This window comes from Microtus oregoni, unplaced genomic scaffold (assembly GCF_018167655.1).
Source record: "Microtus oregoni isolate MIOR12 unplaced genomic scaffold, Mior012 000021F_ref0000039, whole genome shotgun sequence".
NCBI lineage: Eukaryota > Metazoa > Chordata > Mammalia > Rodentia > Cricetidae > Microtus > Microtus oregoni.
The window spans coordinates 26,796,643-26,809,906 of NW_024543080.1; the positions used below are offsets into that span (position 1 = coordinate 26,796,643).

The 13,264-nt window shown below is 43.7% G+C and overlaps 1 protein-coding gene across 5 annotated transcripts in view; it reads left to right on the top strand.

Moving 5' to 3' along the window:
• Atp8a1 (ATPase phospholipid transporting 8A1) overlaps positions 1–13,264 on the top strand; it is a 209,039-nt gene that overhangs the window by 142,746 nt on the left and 53,029 nt on the right. For all 5 annotated transcript variants that reach the window (XM_041671068.1, XM_041671072.1, XM_041671070.1 and 2 more), the window contains one exon: positions 3,339–3,511. In XM_041671068.1, the coding sequence (XP_041527002.1) occupies positions 3,339–3,511 (173 nt within the window). The remainder of the gene's footprint in view (positions 1–3,338; positions 3,512–13,264) is intronic.

Below are 13,264 nucleotides of genomic sequence, written 5' to 3' on the forward strand. Positions count from 1 at the left end.
CTTTCACAAGTCACTGAGTTTAAATGTTTAAACATTTCCCCCTCCAGTAGCCAAAGAGAAAACAGAGTGGCGGCTAATACAGTAATAAATTCATCCATAGCCACAGGAGATAAGCTTCGATGCCATGAGGCCATAAAGCACAGCTCCCACCCAGGCTTGGAGAAAATGCAATGATGTTTCATAAAGAAGAGAATTTTTTAAACAGCACCAACAGTAAATAAGGATAAAATATAAATCATAATTAGCGGCACCCAGCCAGCAATAGAGCTCCTTGTGCATGGACGCTCTGAACTAAAATAGCGCGAGTTAGCAGGCTGGTGTTGGTGTAACCTCGCACCCGAGGTGGGCTGCTGAGTTTTTCACCCTGCCTGAGATGTTGCCTCTTACATCTCCTGACACCTCTTGATTTGCTGAAGGTCTTTGATAAGTGACCAAGGAAGCACAGGTCCTGATGCCACAAATAAGAGAGTTTTCAGCCAATTTGAAGGTGTCAGAGAAGACCTTAGAAAAGGAAAGCAGGGCACCAGGCTGCTCCCACAGCCTGGGGAGCATGGGCGTTCCACAGTGCTGGGGTGATTTCTTCGTCATTTACAGCTGATCCCCAAAGAGACCTGAAGTCTCCCTGGGGTCCCTTGTAGGTTCTGTTTCAGGTTTCCAGCTCAAGTGTCACTTAAGCAACACACACGCACGCACACACAGAGGCTGTTTATCTTTATTTGAAAGTCTGCTGTCTTTGTCTCTGTCTGTCGTGTGTGTGTGTGTCCACACGCATGTGCACACTAAAGAGAAATGGACTGTTGCCAGTGGAATGCTGTCATTATTTATCAGTGCTGTCATTAAATGTCTTTCTGAGTGTGTGATAATTGTAGGCTCTGTACATGTTGTGGGCAGAGCCTCAGCCCTGGACACTCCCAAGGAGTTGAGGGCTTTGTTAACATAGGCTTGGTTGCACAGGGCAGCCTGGGAGCCTGGTAGGTCAGCTTTCTTTGGCAGGAGAGACATGCAAGAGTCAAGCCTGTGGAAGGAACTCTGGGGAAAGTTCCTCAGGATCAAACTATGGATTTGATACCATGTAAGGGGATAGATTTTAGTGGGTTGAAGCCCTGGATAGATGGGAGAGCAGGAAGAGACATGGTTGTGCTTTAACTCTGTTTTATGAACAGGTGAGATGAAGGGCAGTGAAGGCTTCTGGGAAACCACAGAAAGAATACAGTGGCCTTGAACTTGCTCCTGGTGCTACCTGATGCTTCAGGCATTTGGTTTCTTTTTGATGGGGTGTATGGAGAAAGACAAACCAGAGCAGAAACTTAATTCTGAGCTGATGTTACTTTGTAAATGTATTCTTGAGCAAGGAGCTTGAACACTGCACTGTGTCCTAACACAGATACAAGAATAGTATCTATACTTCGTGTTAACATAAATGTCTAAACACATAGTTCTTAAAACAGCCCGGTGTACAACACATGTCAGGCATTTTATTTTTATTCCAATTTTTCACACCTTTATTGGTTTATTTATCCACCTAATCTCTGAATTTGCTTTTAAAACAATCTGGAGTCATGTGCTTTAGACTGCCATTCATAAACTTTCCTGGCAGAATTTTATAGACTTTTATACTTCCTTAAGTCCTCTTGGAGCAAGTGTTCACCCCCGGTGTGATGGAATGTGTCATGATCAGATTGGAAGATTTTACTGCTGGGATTATTGGGCATTCTTACTCTATAGTATGACATGGTTTGTCATTCAGATAAACAGATTCTAAAATGCTAGGATATAGTGTGAACCACGATCTCCAGTGTGAAATTTTAATCTCCTTATTTCTTCCCACACCATGAAATGATTGGGCCACACCCTTAAATTGGAAGAATACAGTATCAGTTACTTTTCTGTGACCAAATGCCCAATAAGAACAACTTAGCGATGAAAAGGGGTTCCTTTTGCTCACAGTTTCCCTGGTTCAGTTCACGATGTGGGCAGGGTGTAGCAGACCAGCACAGTGGGCAGAAAGCAGGGGCAAGCAGAGATTGGAACAGACCCAGGTAAGAGCACCTCGGCCCCGCACCTGGTGACACTTCTAACAGGCGCCACCTCGCTTCACCACATCCCAGCAGCGCCACCACACTGTGAAGCTGTCAAGGTGTGAGTCCATTATTAGTTCAGAGCGCCCATGATCTGCTTGTCTCTGCAAACACGGTCACAGTCACACTCAGGTGCCGCTTAGGCTAACGCTGTTGACAATCCAAATAAACCATCACACTTAACTCTCTGTTTTGAATATAATGAACACAAAGTATCCTATAAGTGTATTCTGTGTGACTGTATTTTATTCATATAAATAATTGTAGATTTAGTACCCATGCCATAACTTCAATGTCTGTTTCCTTGTGGAGAATGAGTGCTGTGTTTCTTCAGTGCCAGGGCTCTTTAGAACAGGAACTGGACAGAACCATTATGTTGAAAGAAGAGTCTTTAGGATCTGGGGAGGAAAACTGGGTATACAAAATGATAATTTTTTTTGTGTGTGGTACGTTGTTTGTTGTTAGTAGTGATGGTGGGTATGGTCTTTTTTTTTTTTTTCCCTTTTTCCCTCTGAGGGAAAAAGCCTTGATGAAGGACCTACACCTGTTCTTATGCAATTTAAATGAATAAAGCTTTCCCTGATACTAAAGGTTTTTATTCTGCTTAAGAGTAAACTTTTGGTTGATAGAAAGGCTCCTTATATTGACTCCATCACAATTACCAAGCTACATGTCTCTGCCCCCCACTAAAATACAGCATCACAGAACCATGATTGGAGCCACGGAAGCCAATTCATGAAGTTACAGGAGATTACGAACCCTTTGTTTCCTGCTCTAGGTTCCTGGGCATTAAATTTCAATAGCACTGAGTATTCTCAAAAGAACACTCATAAATTATTTCGAATATGTTCCCCAACTTTTTTTCTTGGTTTGCGGCAAACCAGTTCTGACTAGTTCATAAATTAGGTCAGCATTGTTCTTTTTCTTAAGAAGAGAATTTGCTGAAAATGCTATGGGCAGTATTGCAGTCACGTGGTGAGAGTAATGAATGGCATAGTCACGCAGGATGAAGCTACCGTGGTCCCATCCCTGCCCCACTGTGGACAGGTATATAACCCACAGAACCTAACTGATAACCTTGTCAGTTGCCCTCTCCAGGGGCTGTTGTGAGAACTGAGTGAATGAAGGTTTGTGAAAGTAATTTGAAAGTAATCACTAAAAATAACTAAATGTAGTTACTACTTGAAATTTAGCTACACCTTGAAGACTTTGTAGTAGAACAAATAGAATGAATGTTGACGACCTTGGCTGATGTTTCAGGGAACCAGGGAAACTCTGAGTCGGCACTGCACCACCCTTGGGGATGCCCTTCGGAAGGAAAACGATTTTGCTCTTATCATTGACGGGAAGACCCTCAAATACGCCCTAACCTTCGGAGTGCGGCAGTATTTCCTGGACTTAGCTCTGTCCTGCAAAGCCGTCATTTGCTGCAGGTAAGTTGTCCCCAGCACTGTCCACTTGCAACCAAAGTGACTTTATCTTAATGGTATCCTTTAGTGATTTTATTTTAATTATATGTCTGTGTGAAGGCAAGTATGTCCACACATGTGGAGGAGCCCAGGGAGGCCACGAGTACTGGATCCCCCTGAAGCTGGAATTGCAGACAATTGTGTGCTAGTAACAGCGAACGTGGATCTCTGGGAGAGCAGAACGGTGCCTCCTAACTACAGAGCTCTCTCTCCCGCCCCATCTTAGGCTTTTAATTTTTAAAAGTTCCATACTGTTTTTCTTAATCCAGAAATTACAAATGTTAGGTTCGTTCATTTGTTTACCAGAGTCCCAAGGTTCACCAACTGAGGTGGATTTGTCAGCAGAGACTTTGGAATGAGTCCTAACGATCCATATTAGATGCTATTCATAATCTGAACCCAGCAGCTCTTTGCCGTTATCTGTATATAAAATCAGCCAATGGCAACCAGGTATGTGGCACAGGCCAATAATCCCAGCTACTTGGGAGGCAAAAGGCCAAATGTAGAAAGCGTCAGGTCTGCTTGGACAATTTACGGAGACTATATACATACATACATACATACATACATACATACATACGCAAACAAACTCTCAAGAGGGCTATGAATGTGGTTCACTGGGTTTGGCCTAACACATGCAACACTCTGGGTTCAAACCCCCATACTGAAGAAAAAAAAAGTTATGGAGCCAGAGCCAAGACTCAGTGATAGAGTGAGCTCTTAGCCTTAGCTTTGACCTTCAGCACCAGAGGGGTGGAGGGGGTGTGAATTATTTATCTGCATTTATTTCCATCTTGGTTCATTTATGGAAGAGCCCTGTTGTCTCTATTTAGATGGTTGATCCAACTGCTAGAATTTATTTTGTGGGGATAGCATGTTGGGAGGTACAAACTGAGTCCTTCTCCAAACAGCTGAATACTTTTCTGATGACTGCTTATTTACTCTAAGACTCGGGCCTCCTAACTTATAAAACTGCTCATATCCTAGATTTACATGTCTCTGAGTTACGACGGCCTAATGCATACAAGCGCCACTGAGCTCTAGCCTGTCTGATTTTCTTGTCAGGGATTGTCTTCCTCTGAAAATTTAGAGTACTGCATAGCACTGCCCATGCTCCTCTCCTGAGGTTACCTCAGCTAAGGATTTTCCTCTGCTGTCCACTGACTGACTCTTACCAGCTGGTCACAGTGGATCCAGAGACACGGCACTACCTCAACTCTCTTTCTTTTCTGAGGAGACAGAGTGTGCGTGGAGCTTCTCGAGAATTTCTCAGTCTCTCTTCTCACCATTGCCCTTAGCTTTCTTTTCTTTGCTCGAAATACTTTTAAAAGTTCAATTTACTAATAAAGGAGAATTATTCCTTTTAAACCACTTTTTGTCTCCGCTTATCTACCTTACATGTACTCTTTGAATTTCAATTGAAATTTACTTACTGGGATGTGCATAAACCACACCCTGTAAGGATCGGGTATAAGCATCATTTTGACCTGTAAAGCTATAGTTTCCTCAGAGAATTAAGACTTGCCTGTTATTTTCAGGCATCTAATTATTTTACCTATGGAGTCTGTTCTTCTCTGTGGGATGTTACTAATATGACTGAGATTCTTGAGTGATATATTCCGTAGATGCTCAGTGTTCATAACAGTCATGTTCTCTGTTTATCACAAAAATAGAAATGACCTTCTACTCTTGCTTTTACCTTGGCATCTTCATACTTTGTAAAATCTGGGGCTTCAGTAACTTTTCTTGGTTTCTCGCAACGTCTTGACAAGTGCTTAGTAACACTCAGCTCTCACAGGCTCCTACGAGCTATTTAGTCACTTTCGCTAATGGGATCTTGAGGATCAACAGGCGATTGCTCAAAAAAACCCTCAGTGTTATATCTGCTGGCTCCTACTCAGAAACAGAACACAGACCACAAAACAGCAATATTTAGATAAAGTGGCCAGTTGGCTCGAGTTAGCATTGGTGACATGCCTACTATGTGCTTGGGGTGGGTACTGTACTGACCAGGTACAAGGATGACTTGCTACCTGCTCTCCTTGCTGTCTCTCTCCACTCTACTGCGAGCATAATCAATTGGTCTGAAAGATGCAGGAGGCCAGTTTTCCTGACGCAGCAGACCCAGCAGCAGAGCTTCATGCATTCCCTCCATTCTTCAAGAAGATAAACCACAGAATTAAACAAAAACAGAAGAACACTAGAAAGCAGAGTCGAGGGAGAAGAAATATGTTCTGTGCTTGTGAAATTCTCCCTGAAGATCCTTGTCCTGGAGGATGATAAGTCATACGGACCTCAGAGCCCTTCCAGGCCAGGGATCAGGAAGGGACTCACCCTGCCATGCACCAGCAGCTCGGTGCTGACACTGTCCTTATAAAGATGTGTGTGGCTGCCTCCTCCCTCCTTGGCTGTTTCTGCTTGTAGTAGGGCGGCCGCTGCTTAGTTCCCAGCTGCTTGGCCCCAAAATAATTACACAGAAACAATATTATTCAAATCACTGCTTGGCCCATTAACTCTAGTTCCTTATTGGCTAACTCTTACTTATTAATTTAACCAATCTCCATTAATCTGTGTATTGCTATGTGGCAGTGGCTTACCTGCGGCAAAGTTTCAGCATGTCTGTCTCTGGCAGCGGCTCCATGGCTTCTCTCTGACTCTGCCTCCTTTCTCCCAGAATTTAGTCTTCCCCACCTACCTCTATTTCCTGTGCAGGCCCAAGACAGTTTTCTTTATTAACCAATAGTATTCACAGCATACAGAGGGGAATCCCACATCATCTGCTTTATGAGTGTTTGGGGGCTTTGAATTGCAGACACTGGTTCTATTCAGGATTTTGATGTTGTTTTAATAAAAATACCTTTTTTGACTTTTTTTTTAATTCTAATTACCTTCATACTCTTTTCCCTAAAGAGAAGCTTCAGGCCTGGCTCTGCAGCCGGTCAAAACACATAATTATAATTACATCAGTGCCACAGCCGGATTAATGTCTGTACACCTCCTTGGCCTGGTGCCTTTTCACATAGGAACCGCTAGCGGAGATTGTGTTTTTCTCATTCCTCGTACTGACCTTAGTGTAATGATGTTCCTATCACAGCTGGGGAATGTGGAGTGGGCCTGTGTATGGTCCTTGGAGAATGAACCCCAGGGTCACTCCTCATTTCTCGTGACCTCCCAGCCTCAGGAAACTCTAGATTTTATTCTATTAGAGGAATGATGCTCAGATAAATATTGATTCTTATTTCAAAATACTGTAATGATACTGTTTCCCGAGTTCCTTCGTGCTCGTGCTAACCCTTTGAGGTTAGTCCTCAAATTGAGACTCCTTTCCAGCCCGCTGCTTGTCAGTCCATATCCATATAAAGATAATTAAGAGGTGGACGCACCATCTACTATGGTCTACTGGCGCAACAAGGAAAATCTTCCCAGAACAGATAACGAGTCTCTCGTTCACTTCGTCTTCAGGATTCTATCAGATTTCTTCAGACATCAGCACCCAGTTCAGAAAGAGGCTTTAGTGTTGGCCCAGTTGCCACGGTTACAAAAATGGGCTTTCCATCCCCCCAGGCTCCCACTGAATTAAAAGAAGCTGCTGGCCTCTGTCAGTAGTCATTGCGTCTCTCAGTCACCACTGTTTTCCGAGGGGACTGTTCACAGACAGAACTAATCCCCCCAACCAAAATTATCCAAGGCATTTGAGTCCTGGTTTTGTATTACAGAGTATGGGCTACATGTTATACCTCAAGAAAAGAAGTGTGTGTGTGTGTGTGTGTGTGTGTGTGTGTGTGTGGTGTGTGTGTATCTGAAATCAAAACATAGCCTTGTTTTTGTGAACAACTTCTGTGTTCACAGATGTTTGTGAACTCAGATTCTCCGTGTGTCCAACATATTGGTGTAATCAGAGAGCCCCGAGCTCAGTTGGGGTTGGATTTTTATAATAGCAAAGGTAGGGCTGAGGGATTTCTAAGGTTCAGGACCCCTGATTGGCTGACATTTGTCTAGGGGTGTCCTGGTGTGTGCTGGCAGGCAATCCTATCTACAATGCTTGTAATATTAGGAATTTCCTTTGGATGGTCTGTTCTTGGGTGATCTCAGTTTGTAGTCTTTCTTGGAACCAACTATTGCCTTATGGTAAACTTCTGAGACGCAGGCCTCTATTGAGCTTGTCACGGCTAGGTCCTATAACAACGCTACGCAACTTTTGTGTTTACTGTTGGGCAATTTACTTCCAAGAACTTCTTGCTTTCAACATGTCAACATAAGCATCCCCTTCCAGTACTTCTTCCCTTTTATTCTCTTGCCCAGGTCCACTGCTTCTTACTTGGCATGATCACAGATATATTGGTTGTTCAGTTGGTTGTTTAAGTGGCTAATCTAGAGACAGGATCTCCAGAATTCCAGGCTAGCCTTGAATTCCTGGTCTTCGTTCCTCCTCCTCCCAAATCCTAGAATCACAGACATGTGCTGGAATGCCCTTTCAGCTGCTTTTGAAGAACAAAAGAAAGTTCTGGTTCACCTCCTCCATTGGGAGCAGACACACGTGCTTAATGCAGGATGGTGTGGACCATTGCCGTTTCACAGATGACCTGCAGCTCTTGACGGAAAACAACCTTTGCTCCAGGACTCATGGGGATTTGTGGAAACAGCTAAATCAAGAGCTATTCTGAGGTTCTAGAATCTAGAGAGAAATAATCCTGACTTCAGTTTTGGTGTGTGGTTCCCCTCTGTATGCTATGAATATGTTTTGTTACCACTGACTAATAAAGAAGCTGTCTTGGCCAATGACTTAGCAAAGTAAAGCCAAGCAGGAAATCGAGAGAGAGAGAGTGTAGGCAGAGTCAAAGAGTATGCCATGTAGCTGCCAAAGGAGTCAGGTGCTGGAAACCCTATTGGTAGGCCACAGCCTCGTGGTGATACACAGAATAATAGAAGTGGGTTAATTTAAGATGTAAGAGCTAGGAATATGCCCAAGACATTAACCGTGCAGTGCTGTAATTAATAAAGATTCTGTGTAATTATTCGGGTCTGTATGGCAGGGAATGAAAGTATAGTCTCCATTTGCATGCTTTTGCCCTAAGTCTTCCCATTTATATATTAGCACAGTGCTGGTTTGGAGAAGGAGTTTGTTTGTTTGTTTGTGGAGTTTTTGTTGCTATTTTGCTGTTTGTTTGCTTGCTTGCTTTGTTTTTCCTTTTTAATTTCTCAAGTCAGGGTTTCTCTATGTAGCTCTGACTGTCCTGGAACTCTCCCTGTAGACCAGGCTGGCCTCAAACTCAGAGATCCACCTGCCTCTGCCTGCCAACTGCTGGTATCGAAGGCATGTACCACCACCACCTGGCACATGATGCTGTTTGACTGGGGATTCAGAAAACGTGTTCTCACTCTACGACTCTCTGGCATCTTAGACACTGAATTAAATCATTCTCTCTGCAACATGATGAGATTGAGAAATGGTAGCAGGGATAAAATCCTCCAGGGTGCCCAGCTGCCTGGAGCAGGTAGAAGAGAGCTACTGAGAGGCAGAAACTGAAGGAGCTCATGCTCACACATTCCTTCCTACAGTACCTTCCTACCCCAGCTCGGGAGCCCTGCTCAGAGACCTGCCTGTCACCCTTGCAGTGTTTGGATGAACTCTGCTTCTGTTGGCTGCTCTGCGTCTCTCTGTTGCTTAGCTCCTGGTCTGGGGATACAGCTGTTCTTCCTCTGACCCTTCGCTCCAGAAGAGTGGGAAGGCCACAGAGCAGTATCGCTGTGTTAAATAGAGTATGGTCTCCAAGGTCCTCATCAGTTCACATAACCCAGCTTTTCAAAGAGTCTTACTTTTTTTCCCCTCTGTAGTTGTCAGTTTAGTTTAAACATATTTTGAAACTTACATTCTGTGACAGTTGGTTGAAAATTGGCTTAGAGCCTCCAGCTTTTAGACTGTCTAGTAATCACCGTTCTGCTACATAATTTATGTACTCATGTCTCCTGGAAAGCAGAAGTTAAATTGAAGTAAGCATTTTTCTCTACTTGCAACATCTCTAATCAAAGCTTAACCCCTTTAAGACTATCCCCCCCCCCCGCCATGGTAGACTTTAAAAAATACATAAATAAAGAAGTCCACTTGAATTCAGTAAGCATCGTCACATAGAGTAGCATTCCCAGGCAAAACCTTTTGCCTTACTCTGCCCAATGCCATCTGCCAAGAAGAGGCCTAAAGGGACACTTTGTATATTTTCTGTTGTAGCATAAGTATGTTGACTAAAAGGGGGAGTCAATGAAGATCTACTTCCTGAGTCTTTGGGGATTGTCTTTAGCTCAAGGACATCTCTAAATAAATGTCCTACTTAAGAGGTATCTAGAGAGCACAAATGAAGCCAGTAAATACTCAACAGACATTCCTCAAAGAGAAAGAGAATGTGCACGCCAATGGATGCCGGGCAGATGTTTACTTTGAGAAGACTTACAAACTGTTAATGAACGTCAACCCTGTATTTCCTTCCAAGAAAATCTGAATAAATGTTGGAACTGTGGGAGAGACTGTTTCCTGACAAAAGGACATACCGAGTGGGTTTTATAGCTTCATAAAATGCCCATATTTTGCTTTAACTTGATCCTCTGCTCAACTCGTGCTCCTTTCCTTTGCTCTTCCACCTCTACTAAGGGATGCTGAAGGAACTCTGGGTCTTATTGTATGTAGTAGCCACTTCTGATGCACTATGCCAGGAAAGTCCGCGTTTGCATGAACTTCCTGAGAATAGACAAGAAACCTAAGAGCTACCAAATGCTGCTTGCTGAAACTCAGTATGGTAGCGTCAGGTGAGACCCTAGAAAAGCCACCTCAGAAATGCAAAGACACACATCACACACTTCAATCACAGCTACTTGTACCAGAAACAATGTTAAAATATTAAAAAAAAAAAAACCTGTGTGTGCATACTCAGCACATTTTTACAAAGTCCACAGGCAGCTCACTCCAGCATGGCCAGTGTCCAAGGAGCCCCTCATGTTGCCGTTGCTTACCAGTAGCTGCTACCTTGATTTTCATCTCCATCCATCTTAAATTACATCTTCTCTTACTCAGCTTGTCCTTTCTGTTTTATATTTTACTGACTTCCAGTGTGCATATGTATCTCAGTACATTCAGATCCTTAGGAGGCCTTTGCTTTTCGTCGATGGTAAATACTGAACTTTGCAGCTCTCCCGTAAGAATTCCCCGCCAAGCTTGGCACCAGCTGATAAACCAGAACTCTGTTGTAGCCTTCAGCCAAATAGCAATCACCCAATACATTACCTACGGTCTCCTCAGCTCAGAATTGCTCAGGACATGATATACACAGTGGAGGATGTTTCTACGGTCTCTCAACCTGCAGACCCTGCTATGTTAAAGAGGGAGGCGGAATTCATTAGGAGCCCGTGATGGGTTCGGGTGCTTATCTTTATTTTAATAAATGTGTGGCTCAAGGAAAATTAAAGGAAGTCTGAGTTCCGAGCTCTGCTGGAGCTCCACGTGTGGAAAACAGCTCGAAAAGTAGGCAAGATTTTCTGGCAGCTCTGGGACATGGAGCAGAGAGAAAGGGAAGGCGCCCTACAGGAGGGATGGTTTTGAAGCACAGATGTGTCAGCAAGGGCACAGAGAAGTGAGGAAAGGGTACATACGGACAACTTGCAGATCGAGGTACGAGAGAGGAGTTGGTACCCGCTGTAACATCCTGCAACAGGAAGGAAGTGTCGAGATTGAACCAAGGGAATCATGCTTGCCAGACACACACTCTTTCACTGAGCTACAGTGCAGACCTTAACCTATGCCAAACTCTGATCTTGGTGTAAACATTACAATAAAAATTCCCACTAGGAGCGGCTTTCTTTTCCATGCCCGTTGTAAGGTCTAAATGCCAGTTTCGGTTTGCTGAGGTGCAGCGGGCACACCACAGCCCTCAGATACGCATGGCCGACATGAATGATCCCTGTGGAAAGTATCGTCTGGACCATTGAAACTGAAGGCACGGTGTTTGATCTCTGTGTAAGTGTACACTCCACAAGAAAAGCTGGGCCTCAGAAAGGAAATCTTTTCTGGAGTTGCTGTTCCATTTTGCTTTCTTCCCCCGAGAAGAGCTATCTGTGTGTTATTTCTGCAACCTTGGCCTTTGCATTGTGAAGTCTCTTACATACCTTTGAGTGCACAGAACATTAACAGATGTTGGTTTTGGAGGCTAGGCGGGTGCTTGCTAGCCGGTCATCTGAATAGCACGGTTTTCTTTCGCAGGGGTGGTTGAATGTTTTACTATGCACCCTATGCTAAATAGCCCTAGGATTTGCTGCATCAGCTGATGTTCCAGGATTGAATCCTCCACGAGCTCCTAGCACCGTTCCAGTACACATGTAACTTTGGTATGTGGTTTGGCCACATATTAATTAATGTCTTCTCAGCTCGAAGCATTATTAATGAGCCTTACAAATTTTAGTTAAAAAGGAAACCAGTAAGATCAAATTAGGTTTTTCTCTCTGTTTGTAACCGCGTTATTAGTCAACCTGATACGGCTCGATGGAGAATAGCCTGAGATTCACAGGAGAGAGCTAAGGAAGTAAGGAAGAAAGGGGAGCACAGCTCATCCTGGCTGACTTCTAAATAGCAGCCAGGAGTGAGCCTCATGCTTAACAACCAAAGTTTGGTTACTGCGTGCATAAAACACTTTATGATAACTAATTACCCTAGTTACCTTTAATTGCCCTCTCGATACAGCCTAAAATCACCTGAAAGATGGCCCAGATTGTGCTGACCTCTGGGCATTGTCTGTGGGGATTGTCTTGTTTATTATTAACTGATGGAGGAGAGCCCCGCCCATTATGGGTGTCCTGGGCTGGATCGGAAAGCTGAGTGTGAGCTGGGAGTCAGGAAGCAAGCCTGCAAGCAGCATCCCCCTGGGTTTCTGCTTCCAGCTCCTGCTTGAGTTGCTTCCCTGACTTCCTCTGTCGATAGAAACAGAAATAGTGTTTCCTCCTCTAAGATGCTTTTGGTGAGAGTCTGTTATTACAGTGGGAACTGCAACTATAGTTCTCCATGTTCCTGAAGGTTTTACCTTTAATGTATGGCTGAAAGGAATATAATAATTAATCATACTAAATTATGTTTTAGGGTGATAACCCCCCCAAAAATAAACCAGACCCACCTATACATTTAAAATTGTACTGACAATATAATGTTCTTAACTTTTAAGTTTATAGCACTGTGTAGATGCATATACATATAATCATTATCCATATTCTATTCAGAAAGATAATTATTCCCACTAAATGAGCGCAAAACAAAACCTGTATAAGCTAGACCACCTGGGCCTGGAGAGATGGCTCAGTGATTAAGAGCACTGGATGCCCTTCCAGAGGACCCAGGTTTGATTCCCAGCACCCACGTGGTGGCTCACGACTGTCTGTAACACCAACTCCAGGGGATCCAATACCCTTTTCTGGACTCTGCTGACACCAGACACCCATGCAGGCAAAACACTCAAATACGTAAAAACAACTTTTTAAATAGACCACCTATATACGTCTTAGCTTGAATGACAAAACATTCCTATGCTCTCTGTTCTAATGTTCACAGGGCATTGAAAGTTACTATATAACAAATGAGAACAATAATGAATAACATGTGCAGATGCTGCAGCCAGAATAATATCTGAGACGCACACTGCATTCAGCTCACCGCTAGGTTACACCACAAGGGACCACCCTCTGCTT